This window comes from Alosa pseudoharengus, unplaced genomic scaffold, assembly GCF_046254945.1.
Source record: "Alosa pseudoharengus isolate Yale_2024_CS ecotype anadromous, Long Island Sound unplaced genomic scaffold, YU_APseudo_1.1 YU_APseudo_1.1_scf_19, whole genome shotgun sequence".
NCBI classification, from domain to species: domain Eukaryota; kingdom Metazoa; phylum Chordata; class Actinopteri; order Clupeiformes; family Clupeidae; genus Alosa; species Alosa pseudoharengus.
The window spans coordinates 20,680,985-20,701,459 of record NW_027468657.1 but is presented as its reverse complement, the minus strand read 5'-3'; the positions used below and the strand labels follow the sequence as shown (position 1 = coordinate 20,701,459).

The 20,475-nt window shown below is 43.5% G+C and overlaps 1 protein-coding gene across 2 annotated transcripts; it reads left to right on the top strand.

Moving 5' to 3' along the window:
- Nucleotides 1-276: 276 nt before the first annotated feature.
- On the top strand, nt 277-18,469 carry ube2q1 (ubiquitin-conjugating enzyme E2Q family member 1). 2 transcript variants are annotated; one of them, XM_076291966.1, is made up of 13 exons: nt 277-853; nt 2,537-2,641; nt 5,871-5,993; nt 7,905-7,961; nt 8,706-8,846; nt 10,067-10,151; nt 10,632-10,692; nt 11,864-11,954; nt 12,177-12,235; nt 12,570-12,618; nt 12,747-12,842; nt 13,333-13,399; nt 15,255-18,469. In XM_076291966.1, exons 1-13 carry the CDS (start codon nt 695-697, stop codon nt 15,284-15,286), a joined length of 1,125 nt encoding a protein of 374 aa, XP_076148081.1. In that variant the 5' UTR covers nt 277-694; the 3' UTR covers nt 15,287-18,469. The 2 variants fall into 2 exon arrangements, with proteins under 2 accessions (XP_076148081.1, XP_076148079.1); XM_076291964.1 differs by having other exon boundaries at nt 8,706-8,861.
- The last annotated feature ends 2,006 nt before the right edge of the window (nt 18,470-20,475 follow it).

Sequence of the window (20,475 nt, the reverse complement as noted above, 5' to 3'; positions counted from 1 at the left end):
AGGCCAGGTCAGGCATACTTCTGTGCAGTTGACACTGGTAGGCTAAAACAAATTTTTCTTCCTGTTCTGTAGATCTAATGTTGCATAACGAATAGCCTATTCTACTGTTTCAAGATGCCAAACCTTTGCTTTGGTCTCCGTAGGCCCTACTGTCGGCATTTCACTAATATGACTTTTTTCTTTTCTTTTTTTTTTTCCGGAGAGGCACTCTCCGCCCGCTACAGGCGCACAGTATGCTGGGACTCTGCGGGCTCCGAAAGGCACGCCATCTTTAAACCCCAGAAGAAGGCACTGTTCTGCGCATCTGCGCCGGGGATAAAGATTCACAGTCTGCGTTGTGCGCTGTTTTTTTGCCAGATTTTATACGTGTGGTCGGTTTAACGTACAAACGATCTATTGTTTATAGGAAACGAGAGAATTACAAACACGGTGAAGTTCTAGTTTTGTTTACTGCCGTATTGACATCGAGAATTTATTGGCGAAAAACAACGGCCAAGGCGTTGTTATTAGCCAGCTAGCAAGCTAGCTGCTAGCTCTCTGTTGTTGCCATTAAGATTCAGGGAGCGTTGTTCAAAAGGCGTATTATCCCCTCTTTGTTGCCATTTGTGCTGTTTGCTTCGGACTCGACTGCGTGGCTGCAGTAGGTCCCGACTTCTCCCCCCTCCCCTGCGGCCCAGCCGGAGATGAGTGGAAGATGTCCGTTTCGGGACTGAAGGCCGAGTTGAAGTTTCTGGAGTCCATTTTTGACCCGAATCATGAACGTTTTCGAATCATTGACTGGAAGCCGGATGAGCTGAGCTGCCAGTTCAACGTAACCGGAGAGAAGCTGCTAATCATTCACTGCAACATCACGGTACGGGCAGACGGGGGGAAGTATTTTCTATATTTCTTGTAGGCTAGCTGTTAGCAATATTCGCCTACCTTGGATGACAAGCTAACTGTGGCCCACTGATGGTGCCTTAGCGAGTTGGGCCTGAGAGTCAGATCTCGCATTTTTGTTGATCACAAGTCAGGACAGACAGACACGCAGACAGAAAAGACAGTTCATTGTACACCAGTGTCAACTCTTTGCAACATTTGTCGCAACACTTGGTTATATACATTACATCGACTACTGGTGTGTTGAAGATTGTTGCATTGCGACAATTGGGTTACTAAACATGTTTTTCTCGAGTTCATTGTGGTTCGCTAAGCATAAGTCATCTGTTACTGTTAGCTGTGCTGGCTAGCTAATGTAACGCTAGCATCAAATGTTTGGCTAGTAGGCAACACTAGCCACCTAAGGACTGCGAAGTAGCTAGCTGAAATAACCTGTGACGAACAACACTATGTTCGGTTAACTTAATCGGTTATGGGTTAACCACAGGCTTAGCAAACTCGGGTTCAAGGCCATATTCGTTTTCTAACAGAGAGTTTCCTTTCTGATCCTTTTAGTTGAAACGATATCTTAATGTTTCGTTAGATATTCAAGCATATAGGGCAGCGTTAGCTGTAGGTGGCTCTCAATTTCTGGCCTAACGTTAACACTGATACTAGTATGCTAGCCTTTGCCGTCTAATCAGGCCAGCACACGTTAGGTAATACACTTAAACTAAGATCACACAATCGTCATAGATCCTGGTCTAGGAAACTGTAGTGCAAATTGTTTACTTGACTGTTTAACTAGCGTTTAGTAGCAGGTATCAAAGTAAAATAAAAGTGGACTTGAGTTGGCGGTAGATTGTAATTATATCCTGTCGTTAGCTTCCTGACTAGCTAGTTAGCTAGCTAGCTCTCTTCCCGGTTAATTCGACTGACATTTCCTATCCCACGACTGGAATGTGTCACTCTTTGATGTGTTTGAAGGAGATTACCACAATTTGTCAAACGTTGACATGCGGATCTTTGCGTAAACGTATCAACGCAGATTTGACCAATTCCTACCCTCGTTATTGTTAGGCAAATAACCTAGTCGACTAACTCATCAAGTAGCATTGACGTCACACTTAATTGTCATGCCTTGCTAACCAGTTTTCAGTTATTTTACTTGGACATCATATTTTTTTGGCATGAGTTTCGTTCTCTTCTCACATTACGTATCGCTTGGTATGCAGTTCTTGATAGTAGCACAAAGAAAGGGTGATGCTGCGTGTACACTGAACATTGCAGATGCCCCCCGACATGGTGTATTCTTTTTCAAGTGTTCTTGGGAGTTGTAATGGCGCCACTTAGATTTTCTTGATATCTGCCCATAGGCAAAGAGGATCTCGTTTAAACCATAGGGTCATTATCCTCTTAAGATTAAAGTGCCAGTTTGCTCCATTGCCACTGTAGGCGACATTTACTAGTAAGACATTCAAGTGGCTAGCTAAGCAGTGATGTTGGGAAGTCTATGCCCATATGAATGCTCCAGCCAAGGCACTGTTGCCAGCCTCTCCTCTGTAGAACTGTTCCATTCTTCTCATAAAACGCACATTGTAAAGTACACAATTGGCACTTGGGCCACTGCATTCTTTGTGTTGAACTCTGCCATGTTTCCTATGTTTCACCCTCACAGGAATCGTACCCGTCGACACCTCCAATATGGTTTGTGGACTCCGATGACCCTAGCCTGACTCAGGTGTTGGAGAGGCTTGACGATGTCCGAAAGGGCAGCACACTGGTAAGAATTCTCACCACGCCACTGGCATAGTAGTGGATGAGGAGGCCTGTAGAACAAGCTGGCTCGGTATTACTATGTAGTTCTGGATATGTGTGACCTAGTCGTGCATCAAGAAGGTGCTGGTTGAAATGCAGCAGTTACTCTTGTCACATGCTGCAGTTTCACCATTGTCTATGACAGTTTCTTCTCTTTTAAAAGGTGATTTGTGACTGTTGAAATTAGATTAGATTCAACTTTATTGTCACTTACCAGCTAAATTAACCACCCACCTGGGACACACACACACACACACACACACACACACACACACATTATTATCCCCATTTTCAACTATCCTTGTGACTAAGTAGCTCAACTGTGGGTCTTTCTGGTGTTTCAAAGGCCTCAATTGCCCTCAGTTGACATTTGTCTTGGTTTCATTTCGTTTCCACCCTCAAACTTGGAATTAAACAAGTCAAGACAAAATCAAGCATTTACATGGAGAGAGAGAGAGTAGGGAAAAAGAATGAAACCAAAAACCCAAGCCACCACACTAGCTGTCTAACCAGGACACGCAGGGCTTCCTTTGACGTAGTTGACTCCCGCGTGAAGAATTATTGGGCCAGGTTGCCTCTCAGCAGGGCGCCGCAGTGAATGCCCTGACGCCAATGGGCCGCCCTGCTCTTCACAGGCCCATCAGGAGCCATTATGGGGATAAATTATCTGCTATCTACTATCTTTTTTTCGTTTTTGTTTATTTATTTCTTTATATAATTTTTTTCTGTCTAGAATTTTGTCTGTGTGTGCGCGTGCGTCAAGGGCAGCGGCAGTGTGCTCAACACCAAAGCCCGGGCTGAAAGGAACCACTGGGGAGGGGAAAAATAAACCTGACTCAGGGAAGGGTGTGTGTGTGTGTGTGCACGCGTGTGTGTGTGTGTGTGTGTGTGAGTGAGTTTGTTTTTCCTGAATCAGAAACTGCTTGAGCATCAGTCATCCCAGTACGTAGCTGTGAATGGGTGTGTGAGCTTCACTTTTGAAATGGCAGCAGATGAAGCCTATGGCATGCAAGCCTTTTTATAGTGTGGGGGATGGGCCAGGTGTGTGTGTGTGAGAGAGTGAATGTATGCACACAGTGACAGTTAAGTTGTTTTTCTGGTGACCTTGGTGGGGTTTGTTGCCCTCCTTGACTTCCTCATAGTCTTCCTGATTTGTGATGTTGAGCTCTGAAGCTGGGAATGTTTAAGGTATTCTCGTAATGTTTTTATGCCCGGATGGCTCGGGGATGTTTCATTATCATCGTTTTTGATCCCGACTGACAGTGAGAAGAGATGAGTTCTAGTGCATCTGGGGCACGCTCAAGTAAGACTGTGTGTGAGTGTGTGTGACTTGAGTCAGTCACTTGACTGGGTGGGGTTCAGTCCAGGGTGAGGATTATTACAGTCAGTTGAAGAAAATTCAAGCCTGTTATGTACTAGTGTGTTATTATAGGAAATGTTATACGACATTGACTTCTACAGTCAACGTTTGCTCATTCGTTTCTTTTGTTTAAAAAAAACATGACTCAGCTCTCTTGTCTATTTTGACTGATGCCACAGAGAGATGTGGGGCTGGAATGTTTTTGTGATTGAAACTTGGAGGGACCAGCTGGTTGTGCTGAAGAGCACTGCAGCAGAGACTTGGGGGACGTGAGAAGGCAGGCAAACAAAAGCAGAGAGCGGTTAAATGAGGTGGGGAGAGAAAATTAAATGCCACTGACATGTGAAAGCTCACTTGACTCCAGGTCAACATTCTCGTGCAGAGAGGCGAGATGCAGGTCCATGCCTTGCCTCTCTAATATGCATTTCTTCCTGTAGTGACACCAGTAACTATGTGTGGAAGTTAATATAACTGGGGGAGCAAATGACTGAGCAATGATCGAAAAATGATTGTTGTGGTTTTATTTTGATTCATTTCATGCCTAAGATTGCATTTGACTGGCAGTTACAGTGAAAATTGTTTTTTTTTGTCAGGTTATGCAGGTGACCCACATGAGTCAATCCCAGTGTAAATTATATGTGAGCGATTTTCACGTCACTGAGAATGGTGAGTCCCTCCTGCCCCCTTAGCTATAAATGATCCGTAATTGCCTGATGGTTGATGTTGACGGCGAATACAGCAGTGGATATACGGTGTGATCTTTGGCTTCAGTTGAGTTTCGCTCCGTGTTAGTGCTCAGCCTTCATGATGAAGCTGACATACCTGCTGTGCTGTGGAGATCAGAGGTGGTGTGTTAAGTCTGGAGGAGAAATGGACTCCCTGTCAGTGAGGGAGAGACCGCACTATCTGCATTGAACAGTCACATCTGGGGTTTGTGTGTGTGAGGGAGTGAAAATGAGAGTGAGACCGCACTATCCAGTCTATTTTGGAGAGTGCTATCGATCAATATACTTACTGAGTATTGTGTGTAGAGTATCTGTGTACTGTTATCTGTTTGCATTGAAGAAACACATTATTGTTAGTTTAGAGGACCTTTTCTGCAGTGCTGTTCTTGATGGCCCGCTCATGATTGTTAAATAAAAGAGGCTCCCTTATGTAGAAGCTGAACGCTCCTCTTTTTGCTGGACTTCAGTTTACCCAGAGCATTACTGCAAATTTAAGGTGACAGTTAAAGAACAATATCAGTGTTTCCCACAGAATTGAATTGTATTTGTGGTGGTAGGTTTGCAGAATTAACTTGGAATGCAACAGTTTTTTGGCAAATTAGCGCAGCATGGTTATGATGCTAACCAGATTTAAGCACAATTTAGTACAATCTGGAAAATCATTGTGTGGTGGTCAATGTTGATATTGTGGTGGGCCGCCACAAATAAGTCAATGTATGGAAAACACTGAATATTGAATATCTCAGTATAATAATACCAATTTAAAAAAAGATGTTTAAAACTTTAAAACTTCTTAGTTTTAGACCTAATTGTAGTATCATATTGCTATTACTGTCATACATAGTATGCATAGTATAGTTATACATAGGAAAGTTGGGCCACTAAATGCCGTTTCATTACATGTTTTACAATGGTATCTCAGTATGTATGTGACGCATAAATCAAATCCTTGAATCCTAGTTAATGTGTAAAAACGGACAGCAAAAAATACTGAAAATGGACTTGTTGATGCTTTAAAGCTTGCAGTGGCTATATATATATCCATTTTTAGAAACCCAGATGATGCTACTGTGATTCATGCCCATCTTGCTGTCGCTGTTCTCCACCAGCTCCTGCAGCAGCTGAAGAGGCTGATCTGTGACCTGTGCCGCCTCTACAACCTGCCCCAGCACCCGGATGTGGAGATGCTGGACCAGCCCCTGCCTGCTGGGCCTGTCAATCAGGAACGCAAGGTAAGCGAAGACCCCGCAGCACCCTGTGTGCTGGGTTCAAAGATGGCTTCGGTTGGTGTTACATGCAACACCGCTGGGAAATGGCAGTAGCAGTAAGGAGCTTTGATAACAATCGGAAAAACCTCACTCTCTACTGCCTGGGTGGCTTTTTTTGGTCTGTTTTGGAGTTAGATTTTTCTCCTTTGAGATTTCTTTCAATTTTGTTTTGTGCCTACATGGTGAAGCCTGAAAGCAAATATGCTTAAAATGTTGGTCATCTAGCAAGAACAGTAGGGGTTTTTGATTTCTCCTCTGCTGGTTATCTAGCAAGAACAGTAGAGGTTTTTGATTTCTCCTCTGCTGAGCAAATATGATTAAGGATCCGTTAGAAATGGACTGTGTTCCCATGACCTGCCATCAGCTTTCACTAGCGACGCCTGTCTAGTATACTTCTGCCTTCTGATTGGTTTAAACTTGATTTCTTGTTCACCCCCCCCCCCACCACCACACACACACACACACACACACACACACACACACACACATTTGATGAAGCCACTCATTATGAATTAGTATTGAGTGCTGCCCTGTGACTGCTCCACATCATTATAATGATGACATTTCCACAGAACATGGCCACTTTGGGCTAATTATTCCATGTCAGAATGGACTTCACTATTTTAACAGACATAGGCTACTCTTTGAAACAGACATAGGCTACTCTTTGAAACAGACATAGGCTACTCTTTGAAACAAACTGCATTATGCATTGGCAGAAAGTTCATAGACTGCGAATCTTGTACCAGAACTAATTGATGCCGTTTATGGTATTTAGCAGAAACTTTTGTCCAAAGCAACTTAAAGTATATGAACACTGTATTAGTTAAGTATAATAGTTTCAAAATTATAGTAGTCATAATGATAATAATATATTTTGTATAACTTTAAGTTTAATTTCTGATCTGCTCTCAGCAACAAACAGTCGTCCAAAAGACACATGCTGTTAATGGTGGTATTGTGTTAGCAACAAACGTGTGTAAGCAACGCATAATTAATTAAGCAGTGTTCACATTTTTGTTTCAGCTTAGGAAGATTAGTCACACCCTTGTGTAATGCTCCCAGGTTGTATTACACTGCACAGTCTTTTTCTGTGTCTCCTGACTAATCTTGATCTTGTTGTTAAGAAATGTAATATGGCCGTCTAGGATGTTGTTAAGCAAGATTATTCCCTCACGTTAAGAACACTCCTCTTCTCGTCCTGAAGCTGCATTTTGCTTGAGTTGTTTGTGAAGTGTACACACACACACCTCTGTCTTATTGACCTTGCCATGTTCCAGCTGATATTACTCACTTTTTCTAGCTTCCTATCCATTGCCTAACTCTCTGCCTGTGAAATAAAGTGTATCCTGAGACGCGGGGTCGTGAGTTGAGCCCAGACGGGTGAAATCAATAGAGGCATCCGGTGTTCAGGGTCAAGGAGGAAAAGGCTGTCTGGGTGCGTTTGTACGGTCCCCTGCCAAAAGCAGGAAGACGGGTTGCGTTTGATGAACCCGTCGTGTGAGAGGTCTAAAACGTCTAAAAAGTCCACATGTTAGTTCGGGCGTCACTCAACATGAAAGGCTCCCCTGATGGTTCATCTGATAAGGTTTGATGGAAGAATGAGGAAGAAGCTTTTGCGATTGGTCATAATTTGCAACAGTCCCCACCCCCATTGTTGTGTTTGGAGCCGTGGTGTCAGCTGAATGGCACACACACACACACACACACACACACACACACAGTCAGATGCTACTGCAGACACGTTTGGAATGCAGTCTCTCTATTTAAACGAATGGGTCAGTAGGGGTGAATGGAGGTGAATAATACTGATTTGTCAGCTAAATCTAACCTCTCTCTCTCTCTCTCTCTACCTCTCTCCCCCTCTCTTTCTAGCATGCCACCACAGATGAGGTCACCTCAGAGGAAGAAGAGGAGGAAGAGATGGGAGAGGTCTTTTTCCTGTTATTTTTTTTGTGTGTGTGTACATATGTACATTAGTGCATACTCCTGAACCCCTTAATGTTTAGTGTGCAGTTTAGGGCTTGATTTGAAGACATTGGTCGTTCATTCATGAGCCCTTTGAACAAATTAACACATTTTTTAACATTGTCGCCTGGCTAGTGTTCCTGAGCAATTTTGTTCAAGCACTTATTTCATTCATACTTGTCAACAAATTATAATCCTGAAAAAATGTAAATCAGGCAAGTTTATTTAAATATCTCATTTCATACTTAGGGCTGAGCTACACCAGGCACGTAACTGAAGCGTTCCGTTCACGTTGCGTCTGCTGCAACAATTAGCTTCCACTATAATCAATGGAAGTAGCTACACCAGATGTGATAGCGGCGCGTACGTTCGAAAAAAATAGACCATTCATCTAAAATTAATTTTACGCGTCGCGAACGGAACGCTTCAGTTACGCGCCTGGTGTAGCTTCGCTGTTAGGGCTAATTCAGTGTGCTTTACATAAACAAGCACATTGTTACCATCATCCAATCAGAACACATGAGTCTGATCATGTGATTGTCCAACAGAATTTTTCAAACTGTTGCTGTAATGTATTAGTGAATTATCTTTACCATTAGCGTTTCCCACAGTACTATGAATATTGCAGTAGCTTTAGTCCCATACACCTGGCTGACGGGTTACCTGTGTATTCCTTCTCTCTCTGTCCCTGGACTGGCGGCTGCGCAGGACATCGAGGACCTGGACCACTATGAGATGAAAGAGGAGGAGCCGGTGGATGGGAAGAAATCGGAGGACGACGGCATCGAGAAGGAGAACCTGGCCATCCTCGAGAAGATCCGCAAGAACCAGAGGCAGGATCACTTGAATGTAAGTGCTCATTCGGTAAGGCAACCCTTTTTTTTACTCTTCTGGGGGGTCGGGGAAAAGTGTGTGTGTGTGTGTGGCTGGCTGTGTGGCTGGCTGTGTGGCTGGCTGTGTGGCTGTGTGTGTGTGTGTGTGTGTGTGTGTGTGTGTGTGTGTGTGTGTGTGTGTGTGTGTGTGTGTGTGTGTGTGTGTGTGTGTGTGTGTGTGTGTGTGTGTGTGTGTGTGTGTGTGTTCAGTAGTGTTATGATTGCACAGTTGTGGAGCATGGCATGCTTGTGCAGGTGTGTGTGCATGCTCGCTCCTGCAGGTTGTGCTAAATATATGTGGTGAAAGTGGAGCAGAGACGTGGATGTCAGCTGTAGAGAGAGAGAGAGAGAGAGAGATCTCACTGCTGCATTTTGCTCCTTCTCTCCCCCAATCCCACCCATTTCTCTCCCCTCCTCAACCACCTCAGCATTTCAGTCTTTCTCTCTCTGTTTGTTTGTTTCTCTCTCTTTCTCCCTCTCTTTCTCTCTCTCTCTCTCTCCCCCCCCCCCTCCTTCTCTTCTCCTCTTTCCTGTCTCAGCATCCCATTTCCTCTGTGTTGTTTATCTGCATATGCTTTGCTGCATTGTCTCCTTTGCTTTTCAGAGGGTATTTATGGCGTACATTTGAAGAGTTTTGTTTGTTTGTTTTTGTATGACCGCTCAGCCCTCTTCGACTGTTCTTTTTTCAGGACATATGACACGCTAACCAGCGCTTTCTAGCCCAATCGCATTCCAACAAGGAGTGGCACTTAAAAACGGATGTGCAGTAGAAACACATTTGATTTCCACAGTGACCTTTTGAGTTCTTTGGGATGGATTTTTCCCCCTCAGAATCCTCCTTTGTTGCCTAAGGAACAGTATCCTAGTGTCATATTCACTCCTGTATGTCATAAACAATCTTGACCAAATATGGTCTTGCAAAGATGATTGTTATACAAGATGGAGCTGAAATTGAACTAAAAATGACTATGGCAATTTAACATTCTTTATCAACAACCACAAGCTTTGCCTGGTGGTGGACCAATGGTTGTTTATGCACCAATCCATTCATTAGAATTTATTCTCAGATGATATTTATTTATTTCTGGTTACATTTTTGGTTCTCTGATGTTCTGTTGTACCAGTGTGTATGTTATGTGATGTAAAGCGAGCTTTGTGTATGATCTACGTGTGTCTCTGTGTCTTTGTGTTTTACAGGGTGCAGTGTCTGGCTCTGTGCAGGCCTCAGATAGACTGATGAAGGAACTCAGGGAGATCTACAGGTCTCAGAGTTATAAAACAGGTGAGCTAACGGGCTAACTACCCTGCTGACCCAGCCCACGGGCTAGCTACATTTCAGCTACCCGTGTGACTGGCTAGTAAACCCAATTACTCTACAGACTAGTGGGCCTCAGTGGCTAGCACGCTTAAAATTACCCCAGAACACAGGCAAACTACCCTGCTAGCTATTGGGAAAATTATCCCTCAGGGTGGCAAGCTCTCTCACTTGCTGGCAGGCTTACTACCCTTCTGACAGGCAGGCTAACTGGCTTAAGGGCTAGCAGGCTAACTGCATAATTGATGCAGAGCTGCACCAAAGGCCTTGTTTACGTCCTACCATTAGTTTTCTTATCTATATGATCTACAGAGCACACACTCCTCGTGTTATGAAACACATCGCTGTAATAAAAAGTGGACACACTACCATAAAAGAATAAAGAATTTGCTAGTAGTTTACCTGAGGTTACTTCATGCCATTCTCCTCCTACTACTCTCTGTGCAGGGATCTACTCAGTGGAGCTGGTCAACGACAGCCTGTATGAGTGGCACGTCAAACTGAGAACGTAAGTAACCTCACCACCTTGGAAAAGACGAGCAACAGTCGAGCAACAGTAGTTCATTCGATTATGTTATCTTTATATGCTTTTCACCTTAAATTCAGTTATATGCCGTATTAGAAATGAACCATGTCAATTCAGCATTTATTAAATTAGAGGCCAGGGTCCCTCTCACTTTTAACAGAGGCACTGTTTGGCTTTAAACCGCTTAGGGACTTGCCTATGACAAACCAGGTGTAAACCGATGACCTATATCTGACTGATGGCCGTGAACTAGACGGATCCTCCTCAGCTGGAGTGAGATGAAAGCCTTCAGGCACAACAGCCTTGTGGCTATCTAGAGGTCTCTGGTCTGTGGAGTCCTACTGCACTGCTATCTAGTGCAGGGATAACACAATGATATATGGGCCAAACACGCTGTTTTAGACTCCAAGTTAAACCTCATGGTGCAGCGAATTTCGCTTCGCTTTCATTGAGGTTGAATGAGGGCGAAGTACGCCCTGATTGGGTGAATAGAGAACGAATTTGCCTGACTAAGAATTGCCTGACAGTCTGACTAAGATGGCGGAGGGTGCGAGAGCCGTAACATGAAAACATGTATATGATTAAAAGGGGGATTCTGGACGAACATTGTTGCTTATTTCAACACTAATTGTTGTTTATATATCGTAGTTGTCCAAATTGACCACTGAAGATGGTTTAAACACAGGCCAGCCACTAGCATTTTCATACATTACATTACATTTTACACCTAGCCAGGCAGTTAGGCTACATGTTAGCATGAAAACACAGGTATGAAATACATGATGTCTTTGTGATGTTATTTCCATGAAGATGAATTGTTGTTTATATGCAATGTCAACTTAGTTGAGGCATAAAGACCCCTGTACATCTTCATTAAGTAGTTAAACTTTTGAACTAGCTGATAGCCCAATTAGCTTGCTTGCCAGTCACAACAGCCAAACAGCTGTAGGTGTTTCGCTGTGTGGAAATTGTCCGTTAGTGTTTGTTCTGTGTTAAACCTCAGTGTTAGTTCTGTTTTTTGGGGACTGGTCTCCTCCTTGGTTCATGGTCTTTGTGCCTTTGTTTCAGTTCTGTCTTTGGTGGCTTGGGCTGTGTTTCTGGACCTTGGTTTGCGCTGACGATTGATTTCTTTGCATCTGTGTTTTTGGAACAGGGTAGACCCCGACAGCCCCCTGCATAGCGACCTGCAGGTCCTGAAAGAGAAGGAGGGAATGGACTACATCCTGCTCAACTTCTCCTACAAAGTAAGACCCAGGTCCCTCTCCCTTCCACGTTTGTGTGTCCTTTGTGTTAAATAATGAAATGGAAATTGGCATAGGCAAGGGATTGTCAAAATGGTTTGCCAAAAGAAGGAAGTGTAGCAAACATGCAACTGACCCACTTAGGCACGTTTGTTAACTCTGTTAAACATTTCCTGTGCTTTGGGTAGTGTTTTAAACTCTGTGTGTGTGTTTCTCTCTCTATAGGACAATTTCCCCTTTGATCCTCCGTTCGTGCGGGTTGTCTCTCCTGTCCTGTCTGGAGGGTGAGTAGCATTTCTTTCTCCCTCTCTCCCTTTCTCCCTCTATCCTCCCCCCTCCTCCCTCTCTCTCATCCCCCTGTAATATATGCACTCATTAAGCACTCTTCTGCTGTCACCAAGCTAATGGAAGGGTTTGAACCCAGGCCTAATGTGCCTGGAACTATGTTCATACGAGACCTTATTGTTATACTATTTTGACTATTTTTACTAAACATCAACATTTTTTTGAAGATATATCTTCAGCTAAGCCCACAAGCTCTCCAGCATGTTTCTGCTGTGGCAAAGCTGGCCCTGGTCGTTCTTGTGGGAGTCTTTATTTATCTCTCTTCTCTTTTAGTTATGTCCTTGGAGGAGGTGCCCTGTGCATGGAACTTCTAACCAAGCAGGTCAGTCAGGCTTTTGGAGATGGTAATATGCAATAGTTTGTTGAGTAATTAGACAACAAGAGTTGTTGTACTAGTGTTTCTTGTAGTTTGTGATTAATATATATTGTGTGTGTGTGTGTGTTTTGCAGGGCTGGAGCAGTGCCTATTCCATTGAGTCTGTCATCATGCAGATCAACGCCACTTTAGTCAAAGGAAAAGCCAGAGTGCAGTTTGGAGCCAATAAAGTGAGCAATACTACTGCTAAGCCAAACTATGTGTGTTTGTGTGTGTGTGTTTGTGTCAATCCACCAAAGTGTGAAATGTATGGGACCAGACAATTGCTTCTTTGAAAGTGTGTGTGTGTGTGTGTGTGCGCGCTATGCAAAAATGATTACAATTGTAAGTTTGTGTGTGAGAGTGAATAGGTGCACAAGGTCTTATGTCTAAATCTCCCCATCAGAGCTTTCCAGTTTGCCATGTAATGTTCATAATGTGCACGCAATGGGGCTGTTGTACTCTGTTGCTATGCAAAACTGCTTGTTTAATGGAGAGACGGTGTCCTGTAATCATTGTGAGACACTGACCACCATCGTGCTCTAAATACGTGTGTGTGAGGGGAAACTGAAACCTTAATTGCTACTTTTCAAAACTAAAGTTAACCTCTGTGATGGACTCTTCCAGTGCCTGCTGGTCATTTTAAACTAACAAGTATCCTCTGACGTATCTCTCTTCCAGAACCAATACAATCTTGCCAGAGCACAGCAGTCATACAAATCCCTTGTGCAGATCCATGAAAAGAATGGTGAGTGCTACATTTACATTCAGTTTCCCCCAAAGCCACTTCCAACAATCAAGGTAACATAAAGTTACAGTTCAAGTACCATAAAGGTTCAAGAGTGCTACCTGTCCACTCGTACACTAGTGTTTCACCCAAGGGAAATTAACACACAAGGGCTGTTGGAATGAATTTTGGAAGTCGAATATAAATCGAATATATTGAATATTTAAAAAATTAGTATTAGTCAAATTTTGAAAAAAAAAATGTTTTACTGTGTTGGCGAATATGTGAAAAAACGAAATTCTTTTGTCATATCTAATGCGCAATCTAAAAATGGCAGAAAGCATTATGCACCCACGGAGGTCACCACTCTCTTGACCATTTAAGCAATGGGTGGAAAGTTGTTGGATTTACATCAGAAAACGGAACAAGTAGCCTACAGTCTTTATCTGCAGAATATGTAGGCTATGGGCCAAATTAAATCTCACTCGAGAAACGAGCAGCCTGAGTGCACATCTGGTAACGATAGAAAAAAAGAAAGCAAACTTATCCCCAATCAAGAAATACTTGCTAATTTGGCTATCAAACATAGAGGCATACAGTTAAGTGGTAGTGGTATGAGCGTTCATTCAGTGTGTGTGTGTGCGTCTGTGCGAAAGAAACTGAAACCACTCAAGTTGCAGATATCGTTGGTAGACTGAGCTTTTGTTCAATATAACAAGTCAACCACACGTTGATAGTGGCATTGGCAATGCATAATACTGTTTATACAGTGTATAGAGAAGCATAGTAAATATTAATAATAGGCGAAATTTGAGCATTAAATATTCAAATATAAATCAAATGGGATTATTGAGGAAGATTGACAGCCCTAGAACAAACCTATCTTAACTCCACAGGACTTAAACCGCAAGACTTACTAGTCTATGCCTTAGCAATGCTGAGTCAGGTTGGTTTCCTTCCCCATAGCGAAGCCAGGAGTTGGCTTGCGTGTATGGCGGTGTAATGTGATCGCATCAAGCTAATTCTGGTGGTCATGCCCTTCTTGCTACACAGAGGAAATGTGTCCAATTGAATTACTTCAGCCATTTGCTATTTGTTTAACTTTATAGGCACCTTGCTGATATGGTTTGTTTTGAAATTCGTTGACACTAGCTCTAAATAGATTGGCATCAGGCAGTTTGTGGTCCTAATTCTACACACAGAACCCCCCACAGACACACATCGGGATAATTGCTTCCCAGAAGGAAAACTTTTTTGAAAAACAAAGCTCTTGTTCTTGAGAAAAGTTAAACTGCCATTGACGTCAAAGTTCCATTCTGTGGCCCCAGCCGTGGCCCAACTGGCTGGGGCACCTGCACCGTACGCCGGCGACCCGGGTTCGATTCCCGCCCCGTGGTCCTTTCCGGATCCCACCCCGACTCTCTCCCACTCACCTCCTGTCACTCTCTACTATCCTGTCGCATTAAAGGCATAAAACCCCAAAAAATATATACAAAAAAAAAAAGTTCCATTCTGTATTTGATATTTGTTGTAGTAATCTCCCGCTGTACCTTAAAGGACCTAAAGTACCTTAAAGTTTTAACTATGGTCAATGTGTGTGGACAGTAAACAACTTCATTCATTCATTCATTCATGTTTTTTTTTTTACTTATATTGTCTGTTAGCTGTGTTTTTATGTCGCCAGAGTGGCAAAGATAATTTCTAGTGTATGTAAATTCAGTGGACAATAAAGTTTCTATCTCTCTCTCTCTATCTATCTAATTAATTCACAATCCCCTCTTTCTGTGTGTGCATGCCTGCGTGTTTGTGTGTGTGTGTATGGTGTGCGTGTGTGTTTGTGTGTGTGTGTATGGTGTGCGTGTGTGTTTCTCTGCAGGCTGGTACACACCCCCTAAGGAGGATGGCTAATCGGTGGCCATGTTGGCATGAGACCTGGGGCTGGGCCGGGTGTGTGTTCATGTCGTCGTCGTTTCTCCCTTCTGATTTTACTCTTAATTAGTTTGCTGACTGGAGCTCTTCAGTGGGGTGGCCCCTCCACCCCTCCTCCACCTCCGCCCCACCCCACTCCCCCCAGACTGGTTTCACCTTTTTTGACCTTGGCAAGCGGACGGTATCAGAGTCCTCCCCACTCCCTCCACCCCTAACTGACAACCACATCATGTAACCTCACAAGAAGAACTCTCCCCTTGTTTTCTCTCTCTCTCTCTCTCTCTCTCTCTCTCTCTCTCTCTCTCTCTCTCTCTCTCTCTCTCTCTCTCTCTCTCCCTCCTCTCACACTTTTGTTTTCATCCTTTTTTTCGTCAGCAGCGTGATTGCTGTGATTCCAATGGACAGAACAAGCTCCTTTTGACTTCAACCATGTTAGTAGTTGTGGACTGGACTACAAAAGAGGGGGGGAAAGAAAACAAAAAGAAAAAAGAAAAAGAAGAAGAAAGAAAAGATGGAAAAAAGAAACAGACAAGCCCACTCCTCCCCCTCCTTTAAAAGAGTGGCATGGGTAGGGTGGAGTTTGGTGACCTGGTGAGTTTGTCGTGGAGAGGGGACGCTAACGTATGCTGTGGTTGGCTTCTGTGATGTTCTGTCTATTTGTACGTATGTATTTCCCATACAACACCGAGACTCCCTGTATTGGAAAAAGATGTTTTTAAGGCTATCCCCCGTTTGTTTTGCCTGAGGCTTGTACGCGCAAGCCACAATAGCATGGAGAGGGGGGGGGAGAGGCCGAGCATAAAGGGAAAGTAAAATGATCATGGAAGGACAGTCTCATGGTGGGAGTGGTTGAGAACATGGAAGGAAGGAGATTGCCCTCAACCATTGCTTGTCGCCTCCTCAAGCGTCTGCGTGATTGGCTACAACCTGGCAGTTCCCCTCGTGGAGAAATGATCAGGCTTAGCAGCGGCAAGGTTTGGTTTCACTCACTGTAAACTGTAGTAGAATTTAACTCCACATTGTAAACATTGTACTTATGAGAATGAATCTTCTTACTTTTTTCTGTTTTTCTTTCTTTCTTTTTTCTTTCTTTTTTTTTGTCACTGAGGTATTCTTACTATATGTGAGTGGGTGGGTGAGGGTACAGGCTACATTTCTTTCCTCATCAGAGCTATCTGGACCAGTGGCACTTGACCTTGCATACAGAAAGTAATGCAACTTTGCCAGATGTTAAATCCATCTCTCCTTGTGGACGTTAGGAAAGCGATCAAATTCAGAGGCATACCTTCCAACCCGTTTTCTTGTAAAGCATTTTCATGACTACTGCTGTTATTGTTTTGTTTTCTTTCATCTTAGTTTTCCGTAATAGACCGAAACGCTTACGTCCCTCAGCTATTTCTCAATGGCTGTGACACTGCTTTCATCTTAATGCCTACGGTGATCATTCCTCTAGAACTAATGTTGATGGTGTTGCAATAAGCGCAGTTGTGCTGGTTAATTCCTTCACCAGTTCATCACCACAAACACAGGACTTTTACTTGTTTTGGTTTTGGTTTGGTGACGTCCTCTGTCCAGCTCAAATACGATAGACAAATTTAAGTGACACAGACTTAACAGACCTTCATTATTAGTTGAATGATTAACACAAGTGATCTTTGCTAGTGTTTGCGTCATGGGGACTTTCTACCAGCGGTTGTCATTTTGGACTGGAAGAGATTGATCGGGCTATGAGACACGGAGTGGACGAGCAGGTGTGGAGACACAACTAGCATCTGTTCTCGTCAGTTCGAGGACGAAGCGAGTGACCGAGAGCTCCCGATGGATGCACACGAAACATTCACGTCCACACTTAATGTCTGCTCAGCAGAGAAGCCACCTGTGGATTCCTTGTAAACACACCCTGGTTAGCATAGCTATGTGATCTTAGTTATAATGCAGTACTAATATGCAGAATTCCTCCCTGCGTTCTGTTGCCAGGGAGGAAGTTCAGAGACTCTGTTCATTCCTCATGGACAACTTCTAGTATGTCGTCATAAGGGCTCTGGATTAATATACCTATCTAAGTGGACAGTCGAGTCGTTGGACAGTCTGTCTCACTGGTGATCATGTAGTCCATCCTAACATCAGACTTACCCACTGATGTAAAGTCGGTGCGATTTCGTTGACCTGAATCATATCGAGTGCCCATATACTGATTTGCCCCGGCTCTTCCCACAAACCGCAGTGACGAAACACAAACTGACTTCCATGGATGACGTACCTGAACATGCTCCTCAAAAACACGCATCATGTAGGAACTACCGATTGTGTTCTCCTTCCTAACATTGGGGAGTGTTAATTTCTCCATCGTTTTAATATCTCACTCCTCTTTCCAGTATAACTTCTACTCCATTAATACTCAAGGAATACTCTTGTTGTAGGTGGCCCCAGGAAATTACCTTTTCCAGTGTTCAGGAAGATTGTTTTTTTTATTATTATTATTATTATTATTATTATTATTATTATTATTATTTTTGATTCTCCGAGCACTAATGTGTGGTCCGAGAGTCCAGGGACAGGCCTTATTTTGTTCTGTGTTGATAGATGTCAGTTGGTGGTTCCCTACCCAAGGCTCCTACTAGAGCTGACTGTTGACATTGCAAGCAACTGTTGTATTAATCCAAACCATCCTGCCCCCATCTCCTGCCGCTATTCTTAAACACACACTCACACACTCTCGTTCAGACTACTGCCCAAAAGTACTCGCCCCGAGCTCCCGGACCGGACCAGAGTGCATCATCATGGCAGCCGCATCACTTTTCTGAGTCCTTTTAGAGTTCCAGTGGTAATCAGTCCTCCTGATTTCCACTTGTGCGTTCCACGCAGGCTGTTATCTCACTAACCGTTGCTGGGGTCCCGGTGTGTGTATGTTGGGAGGGGTGGGCTGGGCTGGGCTGGGCTGGGCTGGGCTTTCAATATGTACTGGTTCAGGTCATTGGCCCTTTGTTGTTATTGGGTGGGTTATGGAGTTAAGCACTGTTAGCATGCTTTTCAATTTTTGTTTTATTTCTTTTTTTTTTTTCATTGTAAGTGTAATTTTGACCATGTACAGTAATTTGTAAACTTGCATCAAGTTTATGAATAAAGAATTTTAAGAAATAAATGTTACAATGCCCTCTTGAAGTATTTGTTTTCTTAGAATCAAGATATCTTTATGAAATAGTTTTCAGGGATGCAGTGCAGGGATGTGGGATGCCGTATGCAGTGTAGTTGTTTTTTTACTTGTCCACCAGGTGGCAGCCATGTTAAAGTTTTAGGGAATCTAAAATGGCATGAAAAGTGTTCAAATCCTGATTAAGAATTGAAAGCCAGGAACAGACACTTTGCAAGTTTAAATTGAATGTGTCAATCCAATTCTTCATGATGTCCAAAAGAACTTTTCAGCAGAGGCCTCTTGGTTGTAGGCCGTACAGGAATGAGACACAGCTCTGTGTTCTGACAGGAAAATCGCAGCTTTTATTTCACCATGCACCTCAAAATAATCTTATTTAAATGTGTATAAAAAGAAATTAGAAATGTGTGTGTCATAAGGCTGTGTTCACACATGAAGTATTTTTCGAAGCTGCAGTACAAGCTTGGTCTCCTTTTGTGCTGGCCACTAGAGGGCACCAGAGGGCTGTGGAAAGTGTTTCATCAAAGGCCTGACTTAAATGTGTGTGTGTGTTTCCAAGCAACACACCTTAACATCTTCAGAGAGAAAGGTCAGTCATGTCACAGGCAATTTCTCATCCCAGCCATCACACTCAAGTGGCTGTTGCATGAATTTGGCTCATCTTTGCTCAGCGCTCGAGAGCATCTATGACTCCCGTCCCCGTCTTGCTGCTGACTAGATTTGTATCAATATCCAAGTTGGTCAAGGACAGTGCTCTACCACTGCTGAATAGATCTGTACTTAGCAGAGACAGACCCAATGAAGTGAGTTGATGGTGAACTGATGTTTCTATTTTCTCTATCGTTCAGGCTTTCTATTGTTTTATCTTTGTTAGCCTGCGTTGAAAGGATAGTTTCCCATCCTTTCTTCCAGCTCTTGCTGGTCTTTGCTGCTGTAGCAGGTTGGGTCAGCAGGTGGACATCTGAAGAAGCTGGTCATGCTGGTGTGACCAGTGTGTCATGTCGGATACAACTATGGTCATGCTGGTAAACAGCCTGCCAAGCTTGACATTGTTGGTGTAAGATGGCCATGCTGGTTTGCTAGAATGACCAACATAAGCTGGCATGGCCAGTTAAACAAGCAATGTAGACCAACAACACCAACTAAAATGACCAGCTTGAGGTGGTACGACAAGCAAAACCAGTTGAATCACCATCGTAAACTGGGTAAATCAGCTGAAGGTATGTTTTCGCAAGAGATTTGCTGGTCTAGCTGGTCAACCATCATAGGGTGGTCAAACAAGCTGGTCAACCAGCAAACCACCTTTAGCTGGTCAGGCTGTTTTATTCAGCAGGGTTGGTTATCATTCTGTCCCTTTATTGTCTTGTTTTGTTGTGTTACTTTTTAATAATAATAATAATAATACATTTTATTACAAATACATTTGAATTAAAGTGCCTTTTTCTGCTCTCCGTATTCTCTCCTCTCTCTTCATATTCGTACCAAGGACTACATGCACCCTCACCAGGGCACTGATTTGTAGAATTGATGATGAATTTCCTCCAATCTGCTGTAAAGCAAAGGTCACGGATCAGTTTAGCTTGTGCACAGACTCTGGTTAGTAAGTGCAGGTCAGTGCCCTTTTAATTGGGAAGATCAATCTCTCTGGTGTTTCCGAGCGTCTCTTTTAGATCAAGCTTGACCATCCTATTCTGTCCACTGTGCGCTCTTCTCCACTTTCTCCTCATACTCTAGATTCTGGGGTGCTGCCAGAAACTTGGGACGCTATGAATTCTGGGGCCCCCAAAAATCATAGACAAATCATAATTGTTCTTTCTACCCATTCTCCCTGCTGTGCCGCTGTGCGTTAGTGGGAGTCCTCTTGGCCTCTTTAGCCAGCCTGGACACAGGGCCGGCCACCGTTGAACCCAGACGACCCTTGCTCTTTAAAGGTCTCTTCTCCGTGGCTGCCCCTGCACAGCACGCGCCACAGACAACGCGGCCACATCATGCATCATAAAACATCAATCGTTTTAAT